Genomic DNA, 14,227 nt, shown 5'->3' on the forward strand with positions numbered 1-14,227 from the left:
CTGTAGATAAGAGGATTAGGGTGGAATTAGTGTCATTCCTCTATCGCCGGGAGGAATAGATTCATATCGATTTTAATCAGAGATAGAAAGATCCACAAAAATCACAGATAAAACAGACTGTAGGAGGAGAGGAGCACAGGAAGCCCGGGACAAAGATTCCTGGAGATTATTGACCTGTTTTAATAGGATGTTCAGCTGGAGACTGAGGATGCATGCATGTAAAGACACTTAATGCATGCGCTGGATGTACACATTCATGGTCTGTCACGGAGCTCTGTGGGTGAGGAAACCTCCAGCCGCAGCCGCAGGATGTTCAACCAGGACCACCAGCCTTAGTCGGCAAGACGTGGAGGTGGAGGAGGCCGGGATGCTGGCGTCGTGTCCGCTGCAGAGGGGAAACCTGTGAGACATGAAGGTGGATGTGCTGACTTGTCTGGCCCTCGCTGCGGCCAGCCTCGTCGCCATGGTGACAGGCGGTCGCAACTCCGGACGCAGAAAACACAAGGAGGTGTTTCTCGGGGAAAACAGCAAGTTCAAGTTTGGAGGGTGAGACACAGTTTACTTTGTGTTTTATGCTCAGAGGTTCAGTCAGTGAACTTTAAAATCTACTTTCAGAGTTTGATCCTTAAATGCAGCAGTGGAAAGTATCTCTAAGTACTTTTACTCATTTACTGTAATTTGAGTATTTGCGTTTTTTACATATTTATACTTAAAATTCATTACATCTCAGAGGCATTTATTGTACATTTGTCTGACAGCTTTAGTTCATTTTCAGATTACAGTTTTCATCCCCCTCCATGTTTCTCCAAATGTGTTGACTTTTAATGTTAGTCATAACCTGAAGGATGAAGTGATTCCTTCATGGATTGAGCGTAAGTCTCCTCCATCTTAAACTAAATTAACTCTTTAAAAACCTTCCTGGATTCACTGGAAAATGCATCGTCACAGACCTGAAAACAAACCTGTGTTTCTGAGCTCATGAAACGTTTACTGCAGGACAGTGACACTACAAACAGATGATGAATTTAGAAAACTACCAACTGCTTTAACTACCATCATTATATGAAGTTGCTCAAAACTTTAATATCTACAGCAGTAAAATTCTACATGCATTAATGCAGATATAAAATGAATAAAAAATATCATATATAGTAGTAAAACACCAATTTGACTTATACTTTTCATACATAAATTACATTTTGCTGATCATCGTGACTGAAATTGCTGTTACTTAAAATTGCTATTTAGTAGTGGTGTATTTTCACAATGTGTTGCTATTATTATTTATACTGATGCACACTACATGGACAAAAGTATTTGGACACACTGAATTCAAGTGTTTCATTCAGGCTACAAAACAATAATAACAAATGTCATGATGTAAGTATATGTTGCAATAAATATTGAAATTAATCTTTTTTACAGATATATTATCGTCATCTGTGCTACAGAATACCTGAGAGTTAGTTTTTACTTAATTTTCCTCAACACAGATTTTTTAAAATCTTTATAATTGTTTTACATGTTTTACCTCTAGATTTCTAAATATTTGTCACGTTGTGGCAATACATAATCCTTTTAAGTCACATGTAGGAGCCTAGTTTCATTAACTTTCATTCAGGAAGAAGAATCAGACTTTAAACTAAGGTTTGGAATGAGATTCCAGCCCCAATAAGGGACTGTACCACATTTAACACTTTTAAAGACAATCTGAAAATGCGGCTAAAAAGAAACCAGATCTGTCGGCACTAATTTTATGCTTCTCTGTCTTCTCAGTGTTCTTTGTTACTGTCATTAGTGTCTGCCAATTGTCCAGTTCTTCTATTGTGTTGTTAAATTTTTGTATTTGTTATTTGTCATTGTTGTCATTATAATGTTATTTCTTCCGACCTGCCAATAAATAAAAATCAACTGTAAAATAAATTAATGTTAAATAAATTATAAAATAAATAGATAAATAAATAAATCTTGACTTGACACTTTTCATAATTACTGATAACAATTTGACATGAACATTTTTATAGTGGTAATATGAGATGTCTCCCAAGCATACCTTAAAGTATAAGATTAGGGCACAAAGTCATCTACTTCCAAAGTACATGGAAAAGGAGAAAAACTAAAATTATGGTCAAAAACTCTAGTAGTACATGTCGTATAGAATAACTTTATTTAACTACGGTTAGATCAGCGTGTTTCAGCCAGTGGTCTTCATTAGCGTCATCAGGAATAAATAACCCGCTTAGGGCTGAGGCTTGAATTTGTAGGAAAAAAAAGTTGAAGATATGCATATTATGTCTAATCTACTACATCTAGTATACCTGAAAATAGCTCAATACTTGCTCAAAACGCTGATGTTGAAAAACAATAAATAGAGTAACAGAAAAAACTTTTATAGACACAAGAATACAGTCCTGTCCATAAGTCTTAGCCCAGCATTATATTTGTTTTTTTAAGGTATTAATAACTGTACTTATGCATATAAGTATATAATTATGTAAATGGTATTAAAAAAAAAGCTACAAACCAAAGTGGCAAGTATTAAATCTGACCTCCCTGTGCACTTTAAGATGTCTTGAACTCAGACAACATGAGATTTACTGTTTTAATCTGTGGATGGATTACACCTGGTTTCATTCATGTCTAGCATTTCTTATTGTCTCATCTACTTTTTCTTGAGGGAACAGAGAGGTCACACTAAGCCTTTTAGTTCTGTCTTTTTTGTGTTTCTTTTTAATACTCTGCACATATTTCCTGTATTTGTTAGTTGTACCTGGGGATTGGGTATACTGTCTATATAATGTATTTCTATTTACGATGTCTATGTGAGAGTATTTGGGTGTGAGCATATAGTATTGTCAGGGTATACATGTATGTAATGTATGTTTGATGATATCAGCCCACTTATGCCTTTGTTTTTTATCTACTGCTATGTGTACCTGTCGTGGGACTGCAGATGGAAACTAGGTAGTAGCTAAATCTGGTTCAGTGCATCTTATCTTATTAGGTTAATGTTTTTGTGGATGATCCCTGTTCAGTAAAATTTCTAAATAGACTAGGAAATAAATATGTATGCTCATTACAATCCTGCAAAAAGTACAAAGCTGAAAAGCCTATGCATAGTACTTTATATTGCAGTCTTTACCCTAAAGCATATGTGAGTCTCATCCATTTTTACTTATGATACAGACTCATTTAATGGGAAATACATTGCAAGGTTTTAATGCAGAGCTTTTACTGGTAGTGGAGTGTTTTCTATTAGATCTGTTACTGAGCTGAAGGATCTGAAAGCTCCTTCCGCCACTAAATGTTTCCTAATATTAGTTAATGATAGATTTATGTTTTCATCATCAGGTTCAGTTTCTCTAATGGTGCTCTTTAACCAAATCTGAAATCCAAAGCTCATCTGCACAGTTTTTGTCTTTGGTGCACAGATATTTTTTCTGGTTTGGCTCCTCGAGTTATTGACACCAAAACACTTTCAACATTCTGGTGTAATTATTGTCCTGTTTCAACATGACAATGGTGTTGTACAGAGCCAGATCTGTAAGGAAACAGAACTGGCCTCAACAGAGCCCTAATTTCAAACCCATCCAACAACTCTGAAATGAAATACTGGAATAAAATGTAATCTAACACTGTCAAAAAGACAGAATTAATGTCTTACCTATCCCCTAAGAAACCAGTATCTATATCTGATTTCCTTCATTTGAGAAACAACCCATTAATCACCTCAGAAACCTGCCAGCATATTGTGTGTATTCCACGACTCACATCTTACTTGGTGAAATGACACTCATATTTCAACAAAGAATCACAGCCATGAATTGTATATGTATAAAGAACAGACCAGCTTTCGAAACACTGAAGTGATCTACACATAGGCTTGACCTCTGACCCCATACAACATACAATATAGTGATGGGGCCAGGCCTCATCAAGCAGGTTTTGTGAATGGGAGCAAATTAGTGTTTTAAGATTCTGGCTCAACATCGTATTGGTAGATGTTTGCAATGCTAGCAGTTAGCATGGTTTTTATTACAAAAGCAATATGAGTTTAAAGCATTAGTATTGGACCAGAATTTCAGGATCATTGCATCAGTGTCAAACTCTGATGAAAAACAAGAACTAAACCAGAAATGAGGAGACCAGGACCATTTCAACATCAGGCAAAGTTACTATTTTTATCAGCGTTGTGTGTGTGTCTTATCTCTGTATACTTGGCGTGTTGTTCATTTGGCCTATTTTAATCTTTTTTTCTCTACTTTTACCTTGTCTTCCTTTGGTAAGTCCAAAAGTCTCAATCATCCACAAAGTGTGTTTAGACTAAATATACAACGGTCAGCCATAAGATTCTGATCGCTGACAGGCAAAGGGATTTTAATGTTGGAATATCTCGTTCCAATGGGACCCATCAGTGGGTGGGATATATTAGACAGCAAGTGAACATTTGGACCAAAATTGGTGTTAATAACAGCTAAATTTGCAAGAATAAGGATCTGAGCTACTTTGACAAGGGAGAAATTGTGATGATTGAATCACTGGGTCAAAACCTCTTCAGATCTTGTTCATTCCAGTGTAAAGTGGTTAGAACCCACCAAAAGTATCTAAATAACAACTATTCAAGTCTCTATGGGATCATAACATTATTATACCTGTCTATATTGTGTAGGTCCCCCTTTTTGCACAGAAACAGCTCTGACCCCAGGCCTAGACTCCACCAGACCTCTGAAGGTGTGCTGTGGTATCTGGACCAAGATGTTAGTAGAAGATCCCTGAAGTCCTGGAAGTAGAGAGGTGGACTTCCATAGATCAGATTTATTTGTCCAGCACCACCCACAGATGATCAACTGTCTTGAGATTAGGATGTTCTGTCCCTTTTTGGTCAGTACTAAAAACTATTATAGAGCATAAACACCCAACAAGACCTGCAGTTGTGGAGATGCTCTGACCCAGTCATCACTGTTACAGTATACACCTGGTCAAAGTCACTCAGTTCCTTATGTTACTCATGTTGCTGCTTCTAACACATCAGCTTCAAGGACTAAATGTTCAGTTGCTGCCTAATATAGCCAACCCACTGAAAGGAGTCATTGTAATGAAATAATCAAAATTATTACCACTTCTCTGTGTATTGAACCATGATTCAGTATAATCCGGACTGTGAGCATCTCATCTGGTCCTGTTTTGATCAGACTGAAAAAGTAGCTGTGAATGTAATAGTAGCTAATTACCTCCACCAAGGAAGTTATGTTTTTGCCGGCGTTGGTTTGTCTGTTTGTCTGTGCAAGATGACTCAAAAAGTTATGGACGGATTTGAATGAAAATTTCAGGAAATGTTGATACTGGCACAAGGAACAAATGATTAAATTTTGGTGGTGGTAGGGCCACGGGGGCCCACTGATCTGCCTTGGTGGAGGTCTGCGCTCTCCGAGTGCTTTTCTAGTTAATTCTGACTGTCATTTTTGGAGTTTTTTCAGCTATTCTCATTGTTTTCATATAGCCTAGTTTGAGAATTTGCTGAAAGTGTGGAGATAATGGCGAATGTGTCCTAGAACACATTCAGAATGCTGCTGTTGTTCAGTGATAGAAGAATAAAACCCGGCCAACCATAGCCAAGAATTCTGAAGAGTCACATTGTTGTTGTGTTTGATTGGTGTTGAAGTGCAGCTGAGGTGACACAAAATAATAGCTGCTTTTATGATACTGGCAACTTATTGCTACACCATGACTGACCCAGAACCAGAGAGTGAACTGATGTGAACTGCTCCATGTTTTATCGAGTGTATTAGGACAAAGTACAGCTGAAGGGAATGACATTAGATTTGCCGTATTTAGTCATAAATCACAGTATTTAATTACATTTAGGGTAGATTGTGGGTTTAGATAAGAGGTTAAGGGAACAACAAAATGAAATTCAACCTGAGGGTGTGTATGTAATGTAATGTCAGTTTTATTCAGAGCCATAAATGAATGAATGAAGCTCATGTTGGTGATAAAGGAACAGATAATGATCAGCAAAATTAGTCACGTCCATTTATTTATATAGAATGTGTAAAATAAATTGAGGAAAATGTATCCACACACAAGCAAATTAGAGATAAAAATGGACATAAATAAGGGAAGATGTGATCAGAGTAATTAGAACACATAATGTCTAAATAAAATCAAACACTGAATTAGCAAAAAGAAACCAAAAAACAACAGCACAGCAAAGAGACGACTTCTCAGAAGAAATGCCAAAAACTGCAGTTCCTTAAAAGGTCACTTGAGGCTCTAAAAGCAATTCAATCTAATGTTAAAATGTCCAATTTTATTGCTGAAATAATGATATTTACAGTTTGGTGCAGTCTCTAGGGTTAATTTTACCCTATGATAGCAGTACAAGACATAATTGTTATACATCTCATCTGTTTATCCAAAGTAGAAAAGTTCTGCTGCTGTGATTCACAGATATGTGGGTTGTTGTGTGGGGTTTTACAAAGATTAACTTGGTTACTGAGATAAACATTAATAACTGTTGTTCACTGAATAAAATGTCAAAACTTTATTTAAAAAAAAAGCAGCTGTGTTCATGGAGTTACTGGTATTTAAATACAATAAAAAACAACAGGACTTAGCTGCATTCGCTGATGTTAGCATTAACACATATTGAACTAGAAGCACTCGGAGAGTGCAGACCTCCGCCAAGGCTGATCAGTGGGCCCCCCCGTGGGCCCCCCCGCCCCCGAATACCACCAAAATTTAATCATTTCTTCCTTATCCCATTTCCAACAAACCCTGAAAATTTCATCCAAATCTGTCCATAACTTTTTGAGTTATGTTGCACACTAACGATCAGTGGCCCACCCTGTGGGCCCCCCCACCCCCGATCACCACCAAAATTTAATCATTTCTTCCTCATCCCATTTCCAACAAACCCTGAAAATTTCATCCAAATCTGTCCATAACTTTTTGAGTTATGTTGCACACTAACGGACAGACAAACAAACAGACAGACAAACAAACAAACAAACAAACAAACAAACAAACAAACCCTGGCAAAAACATAACCTCCTTGGCGGAGGTAATTATATGGTCTGTTAGCCTGTTAATTAGCTCAGGTAGTTGCTATTAGTGTTTGTACTTTTCATGACTTTCACATCTGTTGTCACTCATTGACTAAGTAGCTAAAATTACTTGATGGTGTTAAACTCACACTATTAGTCAATGTAGTCAGTGTTTTCATTAAATCCCGGTTTCATCTGTTGCTCTTTACCCTCTTACTTCCATAAAACCAACACAGTGATGGACACGTTACACATTTTGAGGCTTCAAAGTTGTTCACAAACTAATGGGTGACTGAAGTGTTTATATACAGTCTATAGTTATCTTTCTCAGCTTTACACTTTTGCCAAAAATCGGCTTTCAAGATGGCTTCAAAATGGTCATCCACAAACAAATAGGTGACATTTGGCTTTGTCCACTTTTTAGATACAGTTATTGAGGGCATATATGGAATTAATTTAAATTATTGTTTTCCTTTCTGAAAATCTTGAGAAAAATCCCTACATTGCAAAGTTGAGACCTCCCTTGCCCACCAAAAAATGAAATGAAACTCTTGTTTGCTACCTAATGTGTTTCTTCATTCAAATGTAGAAGCAAGTTTTGTTTTCACGTCATGCAATCAGAAAACAATCAAATGTAGTTGGATATCATCCATTCAACATTGAAAAAAACAAACAAAAAAAAGATTTAATTTATTGTCCATATTGCCCAGCTCTAGATACCGCTTGCCAAAACTACACAGTTTAGTTTTTACTTTGCTCAGTAGCTACTTATGGGATGTTGTCAGAGACATTAAAAGCTCATGTTTGATATAAAGTGCTTTCACTTAATGTCTCTTTATAAGACAGCATCCCATAAGTAGCAACTCAGGAAAGTAAAAATTAAACTGTATAGTTTTGACAAGTGGAAGCATGTAATGATGTGGGCAGAAAAAAAAACAGAGAAGAATATTTCAGGTTTTTGCTAACCAGTATTTATTCATATGTTCCAGTAAGTAAAGTGAAAAGAAAACACGATATTCCCATCACAGTTGAGATTAACCCTGTGCCCTTGCTGTAACGTCACTTCTAAATAACATGTCACAGGGAAGTTCCCACGGCTTCTTCACTTTACTTCTCTTTTTTTCTGTAAAAACCACGCAATTAGGAGGAAGTTCCTGGTATTTCTTGTGCGTCTAGGCTTCCAGGTAAATTAGAAACTGCTGAAAATGAAAGCAAACGAGGAGTCATAATCTGAAACATATGTTGACCAAAAACGGCATGTACAGGCTCTGTGATTGGCTGCTTATTTCAAGGTTTTCATGATGACCTTTTATCAAAGAGGCAGAATTTAGTTCAGTTTTTGGTTATTACTCCTTAATTAATATCTTTACATCTGTTTAAATTACTGCAGTGTATGTTTTTATCATCAACAATATCTATATTTGTTTTAAAATGAGATATAATACCGATATTTGTTATACATCCACTGTTATACAGCCTATGTTTCCTTTGTATCAAACATGTCATGATCAGTTTCTTATCAAGAGGAAAATATGCGTGTAAAATAATTTTATTTGGCCACTACCCCTGTAATTTTTTTTTAACTATAAGTCTGTTTTATTTTAATGCATAGCTTTTTAATCGCTAACCTATAAAATGTAGTGCAACAGATATATGCTATTAAACTTTTTCTTCTCTTAAGTGTGGTTGATGTATCTACGTCTTTGCAGTTTCGACCACACCCTTACACATAACTGTCATGGATAATTTATGTATGTGTTGTTGGCATTAAAAAACATTCAGGAAAGGTAACATTCTTAAATCTTGCACTCATAAAAAATCTTCTTCAGTAAAATCTAAACTTAGGGGTTTCATTTGCACAAAACATGGATATTCATAACTTAAGCTTTAGGTGTCATCTGTGACTAAATATGGAACAAATTGAGAAATGACAAGTTTAACTGTAATGGAATTCAGATCTGTCATAAAAATCATATTTATAGCCTGCAGCAAATTGCAAAACAGCACACATTGTTTTACACAATAGACCTTTTGACTCAGGCATTGTAATAATAATAATAATAATAATATAGTAATAACGTGTTACACAATCATTTATTCCCTGCAATAAACTAAACTATGTTTGCTACGTGAGATAATATCTGAACTCTGGCATCATTCCAGAGACACATCAATCAATTTTCGCTCTGTGTCACTTAAAACAAACATGTTTTATGACTTTTAAAACTTTAATCCACCTGTACGTTTTACTGACAGGTGATCTTTGGGAAATGCATTGCAGAAAAATCACACAGCAGAGCAACAAACATTAAAAGAAAACTAAAATTAAGGCTGTGAAATTTTGGCTTCACACATTTTTTTGTTGGAAAATTAGATATTTGTGCTGCAGAAATTCTGGTGTTGTGCAAAAATGAGCCTATAGATATAGATGCGTAAAGTAATTTATTGCAACTCAGTTATATTTTGTTGTTTAGTGACATCTTTCGTTTAACTGCAGATAATGTGATCAACATTTGTCCAACTTATAATCGTCCCTTTGATATCCATGTTAAATTTGGAAAAAACACTTAAACCTTTATTCCACACATCATAAGCAGGTTACTTCTACTGACTTTTGTTTGGTGGTTATTATCAAAGTAAACACCGGGAAGGAAAAGAAAAACTTAACTCAAAATCAAATACACTAAAAATGTACTCATCCGGTATGACTACTTTGTTTGTGATGTTCAAAAATCTATAAATCTTTGCCCAAAATTGAGGTAAACGTAGAACTGTATCAAGGAGTACACTATCCTACAGAAAATTAACCACAACACATTTAAGTGAGTAAAGACAGAAAGTTGTGTGGTTGTCATAGAAACAAAATGGGTGGAGGTCAGTGTGTTGACAAAGAATTTATCTTCCCAGGAAATGTCTGTTACTCTGTTTTGATCCATTGCAACAGAGCAGAGCCACTTTTAGGTCATTACTAACTGAAATGTCTACGTCTATAATCTGTAATACGGTTTGTACATATAAGAATTGAAACCTAATTCTTTTGTGCAAGGGTGACCTCATTTTGGACTGAAACCCATTGTCATAAAACCACCACTTTCACCTTTTTAAACCTCTTTAATCTTTGCAGCAGGTGTTTTGTTCCTGGTTCATACCCATTGCCAGCATACTGTAACCATGACGACAGAGGACGTCTAACCTAAATGAAATACTTATTTTGATGTATTTTAACCTTAAGTAAACCTCACCATAGCACTGTCATGTAATAAACAGGTTAATCAGCTACTTTTGACAATAACTGTAATTTTTCATCACTTTCGTTGAATATTTTAACTTATTAAATAGGAATATGTGGTCATATATAAAGTAATGAATCACTACAAACTATGTGAACATACATTGCCAGTGTGCTTTTTGTGGTGCTTGACTTTGTCACAATAAATACGTGCTTTGACATTTGTGAGTTTTCTTTGTTTAATTTGGAGGATTTTAGTGTTTGGTTTGAGGTTAATTTCAGGGATTATGGAAATAGGATTTAGCTGGAATTAATTATCCGATCTCACAATAACACAACATCAGAAAGGTGTGTGTTTGCATGTGTTCATTTATAATTATGTGGACAATTTTTGGTACTTTTGGAAGACTGTGAGGACATTTCATAGTTTTAAATGGCTTTTTGAGGATTTAGATATAAGAGTAGGATTAGGCCTGGTCCGGTACAGATGCGAGTAAAAAGACACTTAGTTAAAGTAGATACAGAGGGAGGACAGAGTGCAGGGTAGAGGACGACCTGACCCAAGAGATGGCTAAAGTAATTGGTTAAAGTAGAATTACTAAAACAATGATAAGTTTCCTGTGCAGTTCACTTGGTTTTTATCTTGTTACGTCAATGCATACAGCACGGGATTGTCTTTTTTCTGTTGTATTGTTCCAGGCTTTTAAGGTGAAACTGGTCTTGATGTTTGGAAGGCATGCAGTGATAAAAAAAATAAATAAATAATGCGCCTATTTTGAAAATGTGTAGAAAATGGATCTATGAGTGAGATGAGCAATTTAAGAGTCGTTTAAAAGCTTAAAAAGTATGCATTGGGATTGTTAAAATATACATCTTTTATTTACATTGAATTCATGTTATTTGAGACTATATTTGTGCCATTTTTAGCCAAATATAAGAATAAAAACTCACGAAAATAACAGCGATATGACAGCAGAAGACTGAGGAATATTACTCCAGTATAAATGATTCTATTAATTAATTGTAACAGAACATCAGTTTTGATAACTATTATGTCATGCAAATGCAACAATTTCACTATTTTTATGCAAGTTTATTTACTAATAGAAAGTGTTTATAATTGCACCATAGTGACATTGTAAGGTCAAAGCTCTGAAAAATCTTTCCAAATTAACTGAATCCCAACCAAAAACAAATTTATGGAAGTAATTATTAACTATAACAAACCTATAAGTAGACACAAACGTTAGTGATGTGGGTGCAGATAGTTATGTTAAAATATGAATGGAAAAGTTGTCAGAAGAATAAAACTTTAAAGTACAGATGCATGAAAAATCTATTTACGTACTGTGATAAAGTTGAGTGCATGTGTGTGTGTTTGCATTATTATTTCCAACCTCTGATTATGTCAGTGAATGTCCTACTAAAGATAGAAACGATTGTGTGTCAGTGACTTTCAAAGAGGTATTTCTATCAGCTGAGGAAATGTCAACAGCTTTTATCACTTCTAAAACTGTGTTCACCTATGCAATGCATGTGTATGTTTACCCTATGCTACACACACACACACACACACACACACACACACACACACACACACAAACGCACACACACACACAGCTGAGAGGCTTGTGTTGAGGCTATAATTACACCTTCTACATCCTGAATGTCGTCAAGTTTGGGTTTCCCTGGTTGAATGTCAGACATATATAGTAGTTTATAGTTTATGTTCGTGCACAGTGTGTTTGTTTTACGTTTTTCTTCCTCTTGAGGACAAAAGCACTGAAGCAAGAAAACATACTTTGCTTTTTTTGCCGTGGTTGTATTGTTGTAAACATAGTTGCTCTGACATAGCTTTCAGATATTTAAAAGCACTTTAACTCTTTCATGCTGCCACGGCACTTTGCTAAACTTACTCCACACTTTTGGACTTGGCTGCACTCGAAAATTACTACATGGATTATTTGGTCAATTTACATTTTTGTTTTTACAAATTGCATAATAATGAAACCATAATTAATAATTGGTATGTGTTATTCCTATGAATTGGTATGTTTGGGCTCTGATGATGAGAATTTAATAATTTATGGACAGAAGTCATTGTGGGAAATACTATATACACTATCCTCATATGTTTCACAGAGATCCTTCACATATTATTCTCACAATCTACTTTAACAGACCTTTCAATGTGTGTGTAGAAGTTGTAGAAATTATATGGTATTTTAATGACTTTAGTTAGACACAATGTTCAGTCATGTGTGTCCTTGTAGAAGTACGAAGGCCTTGGCCATGTGATAATCTCTTGTCATTTAAACAAAATAACCATTACACCCTTGTTAGACATACACTCTAAGCTGAAGTACCACTGTTCCCAGGATGGGAGACATATCTATCATCCACACAGACCTTGCATTTTTCCACAAGTATGAGCGCAAACCACAAGAAGACAGCCTTTTGAGTTTGATTTGTTGATCATTGCTATATTATTCACCACTATTTCCACCCTCTTGGAAGACTAAATCGTCTAACTTAATTCACATCCTGGTTTTGCACATCCTGGTTTTGAGTGATTTTTTTCCTAACAATCATGTAATCTCACGTTATCTGCAAAACATACAGTGCTGTCCAAAATTCTTAGGCAGCATTTTGCTTTCTTATTTTTGCAGGGTTGTAATGAGCATGTGTTTTTATTTTTAATAAGAAATATATAGGAAATATATGCACACTATTGAAAAAATTTGAACCAAACAGCTTCTGCAGGTAAAGTCAGTATTTAGTATGACTACTTGGCTTCAGTAAATCTTCTCTCTCGGGCTGTTACTTCTACAATGATCATGTTTTTTTCTGGAAGGCATGACCGCATACATATGTATTTCCCAGTCTTTCTAGTATATGAACAACCGCAATGTAAAAATATGAGTATTGTAGATACCATATGGGATCATCTGGACAGAAAAAGTAACTAAAGCCTCTGGGACATTCTGAAGGTGTGTAATATAACACAAGATTATATAAGAAAACATCCAGACAGTTGACCCAAGAGAGCTGAAGATTTACTGAACCCAAATGGAGAAGAAATAAACACACATGGCCATTACAACCCAACAAAAACAACAGATGTGTGTGTGTGTGTGTGTGTGTGTGTGTGTATGTGTGTGTGTGTGTTTAATGAAGTCAGATTGACATTTGACCTCAGTTCATCCTTGAGTCCAAGTAAATGTTAGTGTCAATCTGTAGAAATCCACTCAAGGTAGGCAGATAAACCATCAGCATATCTGCATGTCTGCGACTACATTTATCTATTTCAGTTACTATTTTGTTTGGTGAATATTTTTCTTCCAAACTTGCTGAAATGTACCACTTATGTGTCGGAGTGGTGTCTTTTGTGTGAACAGTGTGAACAGCACAAATCAATCTGAATCATAACTTTTCAGTTCTGTGAAACATGTGGTCCTGAATCAGATACAAACCTGATGTTTTTCAATGTGACTTCAGTTAAAACAGCCAGATCAGATTTCGTGCTACTTGTATGTCACTTTAAATATGAAGTTTTGCTCTGTATGTAGCATGCTATACAGTACTTAAAATGCAACATATGCATGAACACAGAGGTAAAATGAATCCAAAACATATAGAAGAGAGATTTTCACTGTACAATGAGTATTGATCACGCTTACATATTTTGGTTAAAAGTAAGAAGGAATAGAGTATTTTCACTTTGGTATATTGGTCATTTTTTCTGAATTGAACACTTCTAACTCCACTGGTTTTGTGTTTGTGGCTCAGTTCAGGACTGTAACCAGATCACACTGGAATGCGATAGAGGCCATATTTTATTAAAGGAGTGATATTTTACTTTTTTAAATGGAATTATGCATTTTAAAACATTTCCCTGTGGTCTACATTAACTGTAAATGCTATGCTTGGGTCTGAATTCTTCATTAATTAA

The 14,227-nt window shown here is 35.4% G+C and overlaps 1 protein-coding gene across 1 annotated transcript in view; it reads left to right on the forward strand.

The window, feature by feature from the left end:
* LOC115411628 (gamma-aminobutyric acid receptor subunit rho-3) overlaps nucleotides 1-14,227 on the forward strand; it is a 47,090-nt gene continuing 32,863 nt past the window's right edge. Inside the window, exon 1 of the mRNA XM_030123825.1 lies at nucleotides 1-546. Coding sequence (XP_029979685.1) covers nucleotides 410-546 — 137 coding nt within the window. The 5' untranslated portion in view covers nucleotides 1-409. The remainder of the gene's footprint in view (nucleotides 547-14,227) is intronic.

This window comes from Sphaeramia orbicularis, chromosome 20 (assembly GCF_902148855.1).
Source record: "Sphaeramia orbicularis chromosome 20, fSphaOr1.1, whole genome shotgun sequence".
In the NCBI taxonomy this organism is placed as follows: domain Eukaryota; kingdom Metazoa; phylum Chordata; class Actinopteri; order Kurtiformes; family Apogonidae; genus Sphaeramia; species Sphaeramia orbicularis.